The sequence below is a fragment of the Symphalangus syndactylus genome, chromosome 9 (assembly GCF_028878055.3).
Source record: "Symphalangus syndactylus isolate Jambi chromosome 9, NHGRI_mSymSyn1-v2.1_pri, whole genome shotgun sequence".
NCBI classification, from domain to species: domain Eukaryota; kingdom Metazoa; phylum Chordata; class Mammalia; order Primates; family Hylobatidae; genus Symphalangus; species Symphalangus syndactylus.
In genome coordinates, this window is record NC_072431.2 from 108,372,037 (window position 1) to 108,386,667 (window position 14,631).

Genomic DNA, 14,631 nt, shown 5'->3' on the forward strand with positions numbered 1-14,631 from the left:
CTATACATCTGTACCTCCGCCAGCCCCCACTTTTTTACACAGTGGTGGCTCACTGTGCTGTTCCACACATAGCTTTGTTTCTGTGACAGTATATAGTGGAGCTTATTCTTTATCAGTACCTAGAGCTTCCTCTTCCCACCCACCCTCCACTTACAGTTGCAGAGTATTCTCTTATTGGTGGGTATTTACACCTTTAAAATAATTGATTTTACTCATTCTGTTGAGCAAATATTGATTACCTGCTATGTGCCAGGCACTATTCTTTCCACTTGGGATATAATGTATAAGGCAAGGGAATTTCCTGCCCTCATGGAGCCAGTTCTAATCTTGAGAGGCATGCAATAAACTGTGATGCATAATTTGTACACACATCAGTTTGAGGGCCAAGTATATTTGTGAGATGCACTTTTAGGATTGGAATATCTGGTTTAAAAGTTACGTGTAGGCTGGGCACGGTGGCTCATGCCTGTAATCCCAGCACTTTGGGAGGCTGAGACAGGCGGATCACCTGAGGTCAGGAGTTCGAGACCAGCCTGACCAACATGGGAAAAACCCCATCTTTACTAAAAATACAGAATTAGCCAGGTATGCGTGGTGGCGCATGCGTGTAATCCCAGCTACCTGGGAGGCTAAAGCAGGAGAATCGCTTGAATCCCGGAGGTTGTGGTGAGCCAAGATGGCGCCATTGCACTCCAGCCTGGGCAACAAGATCAAAACTCCATCTCAAAAAATAAAAGTCCTTCCCCTCCTCCTCCCCTGCCCTCCCCCTTCCTCCTCCCCTGCCTTTCCCCTCCTCCTCCCCTGCCCTTCCCCTCCTCCTCCCCTGCCCTCCCCCTCCTCCTCCCCTCCCATTCCCCTCCTGCGTCTCTCCCCTCCCTCCTCCCCTCCCCCTCCCCTCTCCTTTCTCAGACAGAGTCTCGCTTTGTTGGCAAGCTGGAAGTGCAGTGGCACGATCTCGGCTCACTGTAATCTCTGCCTCCCAGGTTCAAGCCATTCTCCTGCCTCAGCCTCCCAAGTAGCTGGGATTATGGGCGCGTGCCACCACACCCAGCTAATTTTGGTATTTTTAGTAGAGATGGGGTTTCACCATGTTGGCCAGGATGGTCTCCATCTCCTTACCTTGTGATCCACCTGCCTTGGCCTCCCTAAGTCTGGGATTACAGGCACCACGCCTGGCCTAAAAGTTGTATGTATTTTTCACTGAGTCAGTTAACTGCCAAATTACTCTTTTTAGAAGATGTACTAGTTTATCTACTACTAGCAATGTTTTAGAGCCTGTTTTTTTCGTACCTTCTCCAATATACTGTGTTATTAAACTTCTTGCTTTTTATTGATTTGGTGGGTGACAAAGTGTCATTTTTACTTCAATTTTTCTTTTGAGAGAAGCTTAACATTTGTATATATCCAAAGTCATTTATATTTTCTTTTTCTTTTTTTTTTTTTTTGAGGCGAAGTCTCACTCTGTTTCCCAGGCTGGAGTGTAGTGGCACAGTCTCGGCTTATTACAACTTCCGCCTCCCAGGTTCAACCAGTTCTCCTGCCGCAGTCTCTGGAGTGGCTAGGATTACAGGTGTCTGCCACGATGCCTGGTCTCGAACTCCTGATCTCAAGTGATCTGCCTGCCTTGGCTTCCCACAGTGCTGGGATTACAGGCGTGAGCACTGTGCGCAGCCCTATGTTTTCTTTTTTATTTATTTTTATTTATTTTTTATTTTTTATTTTTTTTTGAGACGGAGTCTCGCTCTGTCACCCAGGCTGGAGTGCAGTGGCACGATCTCAGCTCACTGCAAGCTCCGCCTCCCGGGTTCACGCCATTCTCCTGCCTCAGCCTCTCAAGTAGCTGGGACTACAGGCGCCTGCCACCACGCCCGGCTAATTTTTTGTATTTTTAGTAGAGACGGGGTTTCACCGTGGTCTCGATCTCCTGACCTCGTGATCCGCCCGCCTCGGCCTCCCAAAGTGCTGGGATTACAAGCGTGAGCCACCGCGCCCGGCCTTTAAAAAAATTTTAAATTTTAATTTTTGTGGGTACCTAGTAGGTATATATATTTATGGGGGTACGTGAGATATTTTGATACAGGCATACAATGCCTAATAATCACATTAGGGTAAGGGGTTTATCCATCACCTCAAGCATTTATCCTTTGTGTTACAATCCAGTTATACTGTTTTTAGTTATTTTAGAATGTATAATTAAACTTATATTGACTATAGTCACCCTGTTGTGCTATCAAATACTAGATCTTACTCATTTACTTTTTTTGTACCCATTAACCATCCTTACTTCCCCCACCTAGCCCCTCCTCTACCCTCCCCAGCCTCTGGTAGCTATCATTCTTCTCTCTTATCTCCACTGTGAATATCAATCTTTTCTCTATACTAGAAATCACAGCAGCAACTTACCCTCTCATCTTATTTAATAGTTAGGGAAGATATTAGAGATTTCAGGTTTCTTAGCCTAGAGATTTGAATTCCTGTAGGTACTAAATTGTAAAATAAGTGTGTCATGTTTAGTTATCATAAATGGTAATAATGAAAATAATAGTTATAATAAATAGTAATTAATAGTGATGACTCATGCTTACCATATGTGTAACTAGCATTTTCTCCTGAATGGCTGAAATAGTATTTCTTTGTTTTTTTGTTTTGTTTTTGTTGTTTCTTTTTTGAATCTCACTCTGTCACCAGGCTGGATCTCGGCTCACTGCAGCCTCCGCCTCCTGGGTTCAAGTGATTCTCCTGTCTCAGCCTCCCGAGTAGGTGGGACTGCAGGGGCACACCACCACGCCCAGCTAATTTTTGTATTTTTAGTAGAGACGGGGTTTCACCATGTTGGCCAGGATGGTCTCGATCTCTTGACCTTGTGATCTGCCCGCCCGCCTCCGCCTCCCAAAGCGCTGGGATTACAGGCGTGAGCCACCGTGCTTGGCCAATAGTATTTCTTTGAATTTTACCCTTGTCCCTTGTAAAATGGGAAGTTATGAGTGGATAAGAAAGTTAATACTCAGCTGGGCGCAGTGGCTTACGCCTGTAATCCCAGCACTTTGGGACGCTGAAGCAGGTGGATCACGAGGTCTGGTGTTCCAGACCAGCCTGGCCAACACGGGGAAACCCCGTTTCCACTAAAAATACAAAAATTAGCCAGGCATAATGGCACACCTCTGTAATCCCAGCTACTTGGGAGGCTGAGGCAGGAGAATCACTTGAACCTGGGAGGCCGAGGTTACAGTAAGCCGAGATCGTGCCATTGCACTCCAGCCTGTGCAATAGAGTGAGACTCCGTCTCAAAAATAAAAAAGTTAATACCCAGATTAATATTAAGCCATGGGAGAATGCAAAGGAAATTAGATTATTTATCTCACAACTCAAGGAGTGGACCACTGTGATAATGTGATATAATAAAAAATATATATTTGTTCTTCATCCCTAATTCCTGGCACAGAGGTCCGAAAACCCTAGGAATTTCCTGAGTGATTGGGGTGAGAGGAGCGTCTTAATTTGTAATTAGCTCCTTTCAGCTATACCTGAGTTTCTGCTAATGAAGTGAGTCTTGGTGGGCCCCTTGATAGCTTCTAGATGAGGGCTGGTGGTTGCCAAAGGAACCAGTCATGCAATTTGAGTGTTGGAACTTTCAACCCAGCATCCCTCCAGAGAGAGGAGAGGGGCTGGAGATTGAGTTCAGTTACCAATGGCTAGTGATTTTTATCAGTCATGGCTACCTTAGGGAATCTCCATAAGAATCCTAAATAATAGAGTTTGGAGAGCTTCTGGGTTGGTGAAGACATTGAGGTGCTGGGAGGATGGTGTGCCTAAAAAGGGCATGGAAGCTCTGCTCATTCCCCCTTCCTCCATATCTTACCCCATGTGCCTCTTTCATTGGCTTTTCATTTTTAACCTTTTTAGTAAACCAGTAAACAAAAGTGCGGTCTTGTGCCACATAATGGTGTTTTTGTCAAAGAGGGACTGCGTATATGACTGGTCCCCTGAGATTATAATACTGTATTTTTACTGTACCTTTTCTATGTTTAGATGTGTTTTGATACACAAATAGCACTGTGTTACAGTTGCCTACAGTATTCAGTACAGTAACATGCTATACAGGTTTGTGCTCTAGGGGCAGTAGGTTATACCGTGTTGTCTAAGTATATAGCCCCTCTGGTATGATGTTCACACAGTGATTCAGTTACCTAACCATGCATTTCTCAGAATGTACTCTCATCATTAAGCAATGCATGACTATAGATGTTTCCTTGAGTTTTATGAGCCATTGTAGCAAATTACTGAATCAGAAGAAGGGGTGATGGGAACCTCTGATTTGTAGCCAAACTGACAAAAGTTGTGGTTAGCCTGAGGAGCCACTACTTGCAATTGGCATGTGAAGTAGGAGGCAGTCTTGTGGGACTGAGCCCTTTACCTTTAGGGTCTACATTAACTATGGGTAGTTAGTGTTAGAATTATAGGATGTTCAACTGATGCCCGTGGAGAACTGAAGGATTGCTTGGTGTGGACAACTCATAAATTGTGTGCCAGAAATGTTGTGAGAGTATAGAAAAGCCGTGTTTTGTTTTTTTTTAATCCTCATTAAGGCCAGATTTTTGTTTGGATTCGGAATGTCTGAATTCTCTTTATCTCTCCTCAAGAAGAATAAGGAGATGCTCTGGAAATTGGGAACCCCCCCCCATCTGAAGTCCTCATATTTCCATTCAAATGGAAAAATACAAAGTAGAGCCACTCCTTCTACTACTAGCCTCTCATTAACACGCAAGAAAATCAATCAAATCAGACACTTCCTTCTTGGTCCTCTTATATCCCCACACATATTCTTTAATTTCTTTCCTCTGGCTCTTTCTCTTTATCTCCTTCATTAACTACCTCTTTCCTCCAATACATTTCAGTATTTAAAAAATTTTAAGGCCGGGCACGGTGGCTCATGCCTGTAATCCCAGCACTTTGGGAGGCCGAGGTGGGTGGATCACCTGAGGTCAGGAGTTCAAGACCAGCCTGACTAACATGGCAAAACCCGTCTCTACTAAATACAAAAAATTAGCCAGGCATGGTGGCTCATGCTTGTAATTCCAGCTACTTGGGAATCTGAGGCAGGAGAATCGCTTGAACCTGGGAGGCGGAGGTTGTAGTGAGCCGAAATCGCGTCATTGCACTCCAGCCTGGGCAACAAGAGCGAAACTCTGTCTCAAAATTAAAAATAATAATAATAATAATTCTTGGCCTTCTGCTTTTCTCTGATTATACCTTCTCTTTAGGAGGTCTTATCTATTTCTGGAATTTCAGTGACCATCCTCTTGATAAAAACACAAAATACTACATAATTATGTTGGAGGACTGGGTGAGAGTAGGGTAGGAGGGGTGGAATAGTTTAGTTATCTGATGATAGTATGCTAGAAATTCAATAAACAATTTATAAAATTAATAACCAAGAAATAGTCATATCAAGTATGTTATAGTTGGCCCTCTATATCTGCAGGTTCCACATCCTTGGGTTTAGCCAACTGCATGGAAAATATCAGGAAAAATAAACAATAAAAACAACAATACTACAATTAAAAAAATGAGTAAAACTGTAGCACAATTACTGTTTGTTAATTAATTTATTTTTTCTTGAGATGGAATCTTGCTCTGTTGCCCAGGCTGGAGTGCAGTGGTGTGATCTCAGCTCACTGCAACCTCTGCCTCCTGGGTACAAACAATTCTCCTGCCTCAGCCTCCCAAGTAGCTGGGATTACAGGTGCCCACCACCATGCGTGGCTAATTTTTGTATTTTTAATAGAGGCAGGGTTTCATCTTGTTGGCCAGGCTGGTCTCAAACTCCTGACTTCGTGATCCTCCTACCTCGGCCTCCCAAAGTGCTGGGATTACAGGCGTGAGCCACTGTGTCTTATATAGCATTACATTGTATTAGTTATTATAAGTAGTCTAGAGATGATTTAAAGTATATGAGAGGATGTACATAGGTTTTATGCAAATACTAAGCCATTTTATATAAAGGGCTTGAGCATCTGCAGAGTTTGGTATCCTTCGGGGGTCCTGGGACCAATCTCCCACAGATACCAGAGGACCATTGTCTTCAATACTGGAGGGAATGCCTGTAAGATTTGGGGAATATTTGCCTCTGGGAAGGGAGACTAGGGATAGGGAAGAAGGCAATGGGATTCTTTTTTCATTGTAATCCATTTCATTCTTTTTTTATTTTTTAAGCTTATGTACACATGTTACTACTAAAATTTATTTAAAAGTTAGAGCATACGGGTATTTCACTGAATTATTGGCAAAGAAATGCATTTTTATAGAATTGTTTAAAATAAAATTCATGAAGAGCAGGGACCTTGTGTTATTTATTCCTATGTTTCCAGTGCCTAGGATAGACTTGACATGTAGCGAGGGCTTGATAAATACTTATTTAATGAATTAAGCAATTGCAGAAATGAAATTTCTGGAGTGTGAGTGAGATTAGAGTCTTCAGGATGGCAGGCAAATGCTCTCTACTGGGCTGTCCATAGAGCTAGGGGCCTTGCTTGCTTTTTGCTTTGTCTTGTGTACATATGTCTGGTACGTACTGAGTAGATAGTAAATGCTCAGGGCTGTCTTTAGAATGGACCATTCAAGAAATATAGCCCTGAATGTAAGAAGAGAGGTTACTTCCCCCAGCTGTGTCTAGTTATATTTATTCAGTTGTCATATGCCCCTTGCTTCACTTGGTTGGTTTCTTTGTTAGGCCTAAGGTCAGAATAATGCTGTTATTCAAAGTCTTTATGTATTAAGTAAACTTTTTAAGTATGGCCTTCTTTGAACAAAACTTGATGTATGTTATGGCCTCTACGGAGATCATAAAGATGACCAAGGCTCAGTCTCTGACTCTAAAAACATGTGGTCGTGGTCCAGCAGGGGAAATTGAATTTATACATATATATATATATGTACACACACACACACACACACACACACACACACACACACTGTTTACTGTATGTAAACAGTAGTTGTACTACAGTTTTATCCTTTTTTTTTTTTTTTTTTTTTTTTGAGACAGAGTCTTGCTCTGTCGCCCAGGCTGGAGTGCAGTGGTGTGATCTCATCTCACTGCAACCTCCGCCTCCCGGGTTCAAGTAATTCTTCTGCCTCAGCGTCCTGAGTAGCTGGGATTACAGGTGCGTGCCACCACGCCCGGCTAATTTTTTGTATTTTTAGTAGAGACAGGCTTTCACCATGTTAGGATGGTCTCCATCTCCTGACCTCGTGATCCGCCTGCCTGCGCCTCCCAAAGTGCTGGGATTACAGGCGTGAGCCACCGCGTCTGGCCTCATTTTTTTATTTTAGCGTAAGGCCTGCCTTAGTCTCTTCACGCTGCTATAACAAATACCATAGCCTAGGTGGCTTATAAACAACAGAAATTTATTTCTCACAGTTCTAGAAGCTGAGAAATTTGTCCGGGTGCAGTGGCTAATGCCTGTAATCTCAATACTTTGGGAGGCCAAGGTGGATGGATCACCTGAGGTCGGGAGTTTGAGACCAGCCTGACCAACATGGAGATACCCTGTCTCTACTAAAAATACAAAATTAGCCAGGCATGGTGGCGCATACCTGTAATCCCAGCTACTCGGGAGGCTGAGACAGGATAATCGCTTGAACCTGGTAGGTGGAGGTTGCGGTGAGCCAAGATCGCACCACCACCCTCCAGCGTGGGCAACAAGAGTGAAACTCTGTCTCAAATAAATTAATAGATAAGTAGATAGATAGATAGATAGATAGATAGATAGATAGATAGATAGAGGCTGGGAAATTCAAGATCAAGGAACCCAGATTCATTATGGCGAGGGCCTGCTTCCTGGTACATAGAGAGTGCCTTTTTGCTGTGTCCTCACAAGGCAAAAGGGTGAGGGATTCTTTGAGGCCGAATTTACAGGGATACTGATCCCATTCATGAAGGCTCTCTGCCTTCATAACTTAATCACCTTCCAAACATCCCACCTCCAAATACGCTTACATTTGGGATTAGGTTTCAACATAGGAATTTTGGTAACAAGGGCTAAGCAGCTTGTACAGGAGAAAGGAGGAAGAGGTCATTAAATCTCATTGGGGCCTGTATGTGGAGGGACCGATGGAAGTGTAGACTAGGAAAGGGAGGGAGAAATCAGGAAGGCTTCATTTCCTTTCTTCCCCTTTTCCTTTTTATCTTTTAAAAACTCTTTCTTTTATTTCTTTTCTCTCATGCTTTGCTTTTGCAATTACTTAGTACTTGCCATGAGTCAGGAAATGTGCTGCATGCTGGAGGATGAAAAGATTAATTAGGGATCCTATGATGTGGCTGGAGAGACAGACATGTTACCTCTTCCCCTTCCTCCTCAAAAAATGAAGGCGAAACAGCTCTAGCAAAAAAAATTGAGGACTTAGGCAGTGTCTCACAGGCAAATCACAGCCTTGATGTGAATAGAAGTGTTAATTGTAGTACCATTTCTTGAATTGCTGTGTGCCAGGCACTGTGCTATTAGCTTTTTCATACATCTAACTTTAATATCTCTCAGAACAGCTCTATAAATTACCTATATATAAGTAGATAATAATATTCTTATTTTACAGATGAGGAAGGCATATGATTTGTTAAGTGACTTACCTAAGTTCACATAGTCTGTAAATTCCTGAATTGTATCGAAGTCTGACTCCAAAGTGCATTCTACTCAAAAAATGCCAGAGGTGTGAACCCCAGGGGGCGAAGCCTGCAGTGAGCTGAGATCACGCCACTGCACTCCAGCCTGTGCGACAGCGAGACTCTGTCTCAAAAAAAAAAAAAAAAAAAAAAATGCCAGAGGAACTATAATATATTGCTGGTGGAATTATAAATGATGCAGTCAGTTTGGAAAAGTTTGGCAGTTCCTCAAAAGGTTGAATAGAGAGATCAAGTGACCCAACAAGAGAAATGAAAATAAACGTTCACACAAAAACTTGTAAATTGATGTCAAAACAGCATTAGTCATAATATTTCCAAAGTGAAACAAAATGTGGTATATCCATATACTGGAATATTATTTAGCCATAGAAAGGAATGAATTGGTACGCAGTTCAGTGTGGATGAACCTTGCAAACATTATGGTAGGTGAATGAACCTGATTACAAAGACCACATGCGTTATGATTCTGTTTATATGAAATGTCCAGGATTGGCAAATACACAGAGGTTGGAGTAGTGGTTGTCAGTGGCTCAAGGAAGAGATAAATGGGCTTGAGGTTTCTTTTTAGGTGGTGAAAATGTCCTAAAATTGTGATGATGGTTGTACAACTTTGTGAATATACTAAAAAAAAATTGAATTGTATACCTTAAATAATAGATAATTGTGTGGTATGTGAATTGTGTCTCACTAATTTTGCTTAAAACAAGACAAAACAAAACAAATCCGATTCTGAAAGAGAATTTTCTGCTCTACATATCTAGAAGTATCAATAAGCTCTTACTGTACTAGTAAATAAGCAGGTGATCCTCACTTACAGTCTTTAGCCTCATGTTACTTAACATCTTCCCAACATTAATAACATCTTAAAATGTACTGTCTGAGGCCGGGTGCGGTGGCTCACGCCTGCAATCCTAGCACTTTGGGAGGCTGAGGCGGGCAGATCACGAGGTCAGGAGTTCAAGACCAGCCTGACCAACATGGCGAAACCCCGTCTCTACTAAAAATACAAAAATTAGCTGGGCGTGGTGGCGTGTGCCTGTAATCCCAGCTACTCAGGAGGGGTTTTGTTAGCCTTTGGTCCAAGTCATGTGTGCTTTTTATTTATGACTTCATGTTTAGTATCTTCTTTCAGAAGGTTTTTCTTACTCCAAGATTATTTTCATTTTCTTTTTTTTTTTTTTTGAAACAGGGTCTCACTCATGCAGGCTGGAGTGCAGTGGCACGATCTCGGCTCACTGCAACCTCTTGTTTCCCGGGTTTAAGTGATTCTCCTTCCTCAGCCTCCCTATTAGCTGGGATTACAGGGGTGAGCTACCATGCGTGGCTATTTTTGTATTCTTAGTAGAGACAGGGTTTCACCATGTTGGCCAGTTTGGTCTCAAATTCCTAACCTCGGGTGATCCACCCGCCCTGGCCTCCCAAAGTGCTGGGATTACAGGGCTGAGCCACTGCGCCTGGCCTCTAAGATTATTTTTAAAATTTAACATTTTTGTCTAAAACTGGCCTCATTTTTTACATTACATAGATCTTTGACTCACCATTTTGTTTATGGTATGAAGTATAAACCAAAACTTTTAAAAATGGGCAATCTGTTGTTCTAATCACTTGTTGAATAGTTTGTGTTGGTTAGAAATGTAACTATTATTAAAGAGCAGTTGTTATTGGAAGGTAGTTTTTAAAATTTACAAATGGGTATATTTTGTATACATTTAAAGTAATAAAAACATTTAAAGTGTTATGTGATTGTAGATTAGATTGTTTCTCATATGTTTAGAATTTATAGGACCAGTTTTTTCTCAAAGCATGTGTAGTCTGAAAAGGAATGTAATATTTTTCCTTATAAATAAGAGTTTGCCCTATTGAAGGCTTGTGTTTATGTAGGTAATCTTACTTTGAAAGGAGACCAGTCAGTCTAGTAGAAAGAGGTGGGATTAGCGGTTTGAATAATGGAGTTGTAGTTTTAGACCTGCCACTCCCTGACTGCTCCTTTGTGTGGGTCAGCCTCTCTGTGTTTTGTTTTCCTCTGTTAAAATGCATGAATAATAATCCCCACAGTGTCTACTTATATGAGTATTTTATTAGATGGGATCATGGATGTAAAAGCACTTTTAATTGGTAAAGCAGTTTAAATATAAGGAATTACTGCATCTTAACCTTTCCTCCCTTTTTCTTGTAGGTAGTGTTGGTGCTTCTTTTCAGTGCCAGTCCATCCATCACGACCACATTTGTCATGATGACAGTGACAAGGTGAGGTTCGTGTTGATGTCTGCCATGGTGAAAATGCATGCCAATCTTATGTTGCTGGATTCTCTTGCATAACTCTGGGCCTAGGGCAAGAAGAGTGTGATTTGTGGGGACACATTGTTGAGATGCTGAGGGCCTTGCTGGTTTGTGTGTCAAATTATTGACTGCTCCAGAAAACCTAGGGCTAATTCCTCAACCCGAGGTGGGTTGGACTTTTGATCAACACTCCACTTTCCTACCTATGCCTCTGTCCCCATAGTGGTGCTTCCTCTTCTGCACAGCCTGAATGGATTATCTTAATATATGAACATGTGTTTCAGAGGTTGATAGCTATCTCAGCAACTCATGTTGGAAATATCTTGGACATTACATTTTGGTTCACTTTTGGCATTAATTGCATTGAATTATGTTTTCTTCTTATACTTTACCTTCAAAAAAATTTTTTGGCTCTGTTTGCAAAGGCCAATTTAAATATTGGGGATTGTCAGTTGAATCGATCTGGTTCATACACAAGAAGTCTACTTTGGGCTTGATATGTATATATTTTAAATTATGTCCAAACTATTAGTGGTGGTTTCATTGTGTTTTTTGCTTTTGTTCTTTTTATCTCTAAAGAAATCTGGTCTCTAGGGGCTTTTCAATACTCATCAGTACCCTTGACGGCCCAGCCCTTGCAGTAAATATTTCTGTGGGCTGGGCGTTTGGAACATCTGGCTGCTGATCTGGATGGACTTAAATTTAGTCTTTTTCACCATCAATTTCTAGTGGCTTCCCTCCCATTTCCTACATGTTATATGCAGGAATCTATCACTCCCTTGGTAGTTTCCAGTGCAGACCAATCTAAGCAGTCTTTTTCTCTGCTGTTTTGATCAAGATCCTCCTCTCTCATTGTGTTGGAGCTGGATCAAGAAGTTGGTTGATAATTGGGATTTTCCAAATGGTTTCTTTGTTCTGTTTGTTGGTCTCTGTGAGCTTTGTTCAGACTGATTTCACTCTCTTTACAGAGAGTGGTAGCTCATAGCATTCCAGAGTCTCCTTTATTATTGTACCAATCAAGAGGCATGAGTTTCATTTTTAACTTCTTTCAAAGGCAAGCCACTGAGACTTCTAGAATATATAGTTGGCTACAGAAAATTTTGTATACTACAGATTTTAGAAATGAACATTTGAAATTAAGAGTGATGATAGAGGGAAAAGGCAAAATCATTTTAGGTTACTAATGTTACAAGTGATTGTGCTTCATAATTATGAAGGTGCTTTTGGGTTGAATTTTTTTTCTTCTGCTGAGTGTGTTATGTTACTATCCATTTGTTCATTTATGGTATAGAAGCCAGACTGCCCTCTGGGTTGTCTCCAGACCTTAGATTCTGAAGATAAGCTTTTTGTCTACCTTTGCCAGGTACTTCCTGTCACCCCTTAAAATGTTTTTGTTTTCTAATTTATTAATCTTTCTATAGCTGAATTTGTGCTTTTGAGACAGGAGATTTTTCTGGAAATATGGGGGAAAAAGGGAAGAGAAGTTTAAGGAATATTATTAAGGAACAGGAGATCAGCAGATTAAAGAACCATCTGAAACAACTCTCCTTTCTTCCTACCTACCATGTATATATTGATTGTTTCCTAAATGGAAATGGAGAAAATGGATTAGGGTCTCTTGACTATATATTTAGAATTTATTCAACTCATTCAGTCAGCAAGTAATACTCACTGATTGGTAGCTATGTGTCTAGGCATTTAGGGAATACAGCCAGATACAAAACAGATAGATTCTAGTATATCATTTTACAATAAGTGAAGTGGATAAAAGAAAAGTTACAGATTACAGCCTTTCTTTCTCTCCTTTTTTTTTTTTTTTTTTTTTTTTTTTTTTTTTTTTTTTAGTGAGGAGACAGAGCCTCCCTTCGTTGCTCAGGCTGGAGTGCAGTGGTACAGTCTTGGCTCACTGCAACCTCTGCCTCCCAGGTTCAAATGATTCTCAGCCTCCTGAGTAGCTGGGATTGCAGGCGTGTGCCACCACGCCTAGCTAATTTTTTGTATTTTTATGTTTGTTTGTTTTGAGATAGAGTCTCCCTCTGTTGCCCAGGCTGGAGTGCAGTGGCAAGATCTCAGCTCACTGCAGTGTCTGCCTCCTGGTTCAAGTGATGGTTGTGCCTCAGCCTCCCAAGTAGCTGGGACTGCAGGTGTTCATCACCATGCCCGGCTAATTTTTGTATTTTTAGTAGAAATGGGACTTCACCATATTGGCCAGGCTGGTCTCGAACTCCTGGCCTCAAGTGATCCACCCGACTCAGCCTTCCAAAGTGTTTGGATTACAGGTGTGAGCTACCGTGCCCGGCCAGATTATAGCTTTCAACAGGATCATCAGGTGTTATTCTGGGGAGGAGAGTGGGTGGATATCATATTTAAAAATCAGATCCCTACGTATACAACAGCCCCCTAACGTCTTTCTATGACACGTGGGTATTGGTTTTGCAAAAACTAAAATGAACCTGTTGCCCTCTGCACACTCACTCTCTCTCCCTTCCCCACTTTTTCGTAGTCTCACTCAGAATTAAAGGGATCATAGAGCACATTTACGCTGATTTGCTTTTTATTTTTATTTTATTTTATTTTTTTATTTTTCAGACAGAGTTTCGCTCTTGTTGCCCAGGCTGGAGTGCAATGGTGTGATCTTGGCTCACTGAAACCTCTGCCTCCCGGGTTCAAGTGATTCCCCTGCCTCAGCCTCCCGAGTAGCTGGGATTACAGGCATCTGCTACCACGCCCGGCTCATTTTGTATTTTTGGTAGAGACGAGGTTTGTCCATGTTAGTCAGGCTGGTCTCAAACTCCTGACCTCAAGTGATCTGCCCGCCTCGGCCTCCCAAAGTGCTGGTATTACAGGCGTGAGCCACCACGCCTGGCCCCAACCTGCTTTTAAAAAAAATAAACTTGGGAGCTGTGACCACCGTGGGAGAAATTACTTGTTCAGGGGTAACCCACAGTGCTAGGGCTAGACCAGATCTTCTGTATCAAATGCAAGTTATTAAAATATTTGCTTAGGTATTCTGAGCACATTGTCAAAACGTGTTGATTCTTTGCTTGTTGTCTTTGCCCATCTTTCAGGCATGGTGTGTTTCTCAGATTGGGGAAGAAAAGATGATTTTTCTTATAAGTTTTCTCACTTTTAACTAATCCATGTATGACGGGATAGAAACACAGTTCAGGCAAGGAGTATGAGGGCCAATTTATTTGTTGGACATCCTCTCTACAGCCTTGGAGGTGGTGGCCAATCCCCAATTTTTTGGCTTGATCTGTTCTCCAGCTTAAAGTTTCTCTCCTGATATGTATCTGTTTATAGTGCTGGAAGAAACTGATTCCAGCTCTGATGTTAATTATTAAATCCTGTGAGTTACAGATTCTCATTAATTTATATCGGGCACAGCAATTTGCACAGGCCCTCCAGCATTATTTTTACATTCGTTCACAGGGCCGTATTCCGTAATTTCTAGGTAGCAAACGTTTATATTTGAGTAGCTACTACATACAGAGCAATGTTCTAAATATTGGGGATACTGCATTGAAGAAAACAAGTCTTTGCTCTTATGCAGCTTGCTTTCTGTGAGTGGGGAAAGGCAAGACAATAAAGATATTGTTAACTGATTATTTGTGTTGTGAAGAATAAGAAAGCAGGGAAGTGGGCATAGAAATACTGGGAGAAGGTTGTCC

At 41.6% G+C, this 14,631-nt stretch overlaps 1 protein-coding gene across 6 annotated transcripts in view; it reads left to right on the forward strand.

Moving 5' to 3' along the window:
* RNF38 (ring finger protein 38) overlaps positions 1–14,631 on the forward strand; it is a 157,466-nt gene that overhangs the window by 54,819 nt on the left and 88,016 nt on the right. For all 6 annotated transcript variants that reach the window (XM_055293719.2, XM_055293720.2, XM_055293723.2 and 3 more), the window contains exon 2: positions 10,857–10,927. In XM_055293719.2, coding sequence (XP_055149694.2) covers positions 10,857–10,927 — 71 coding nt within the window. The remainder of the gene's footprint in view (positions 1–10,856; positions 10,928–14,631) is intronic.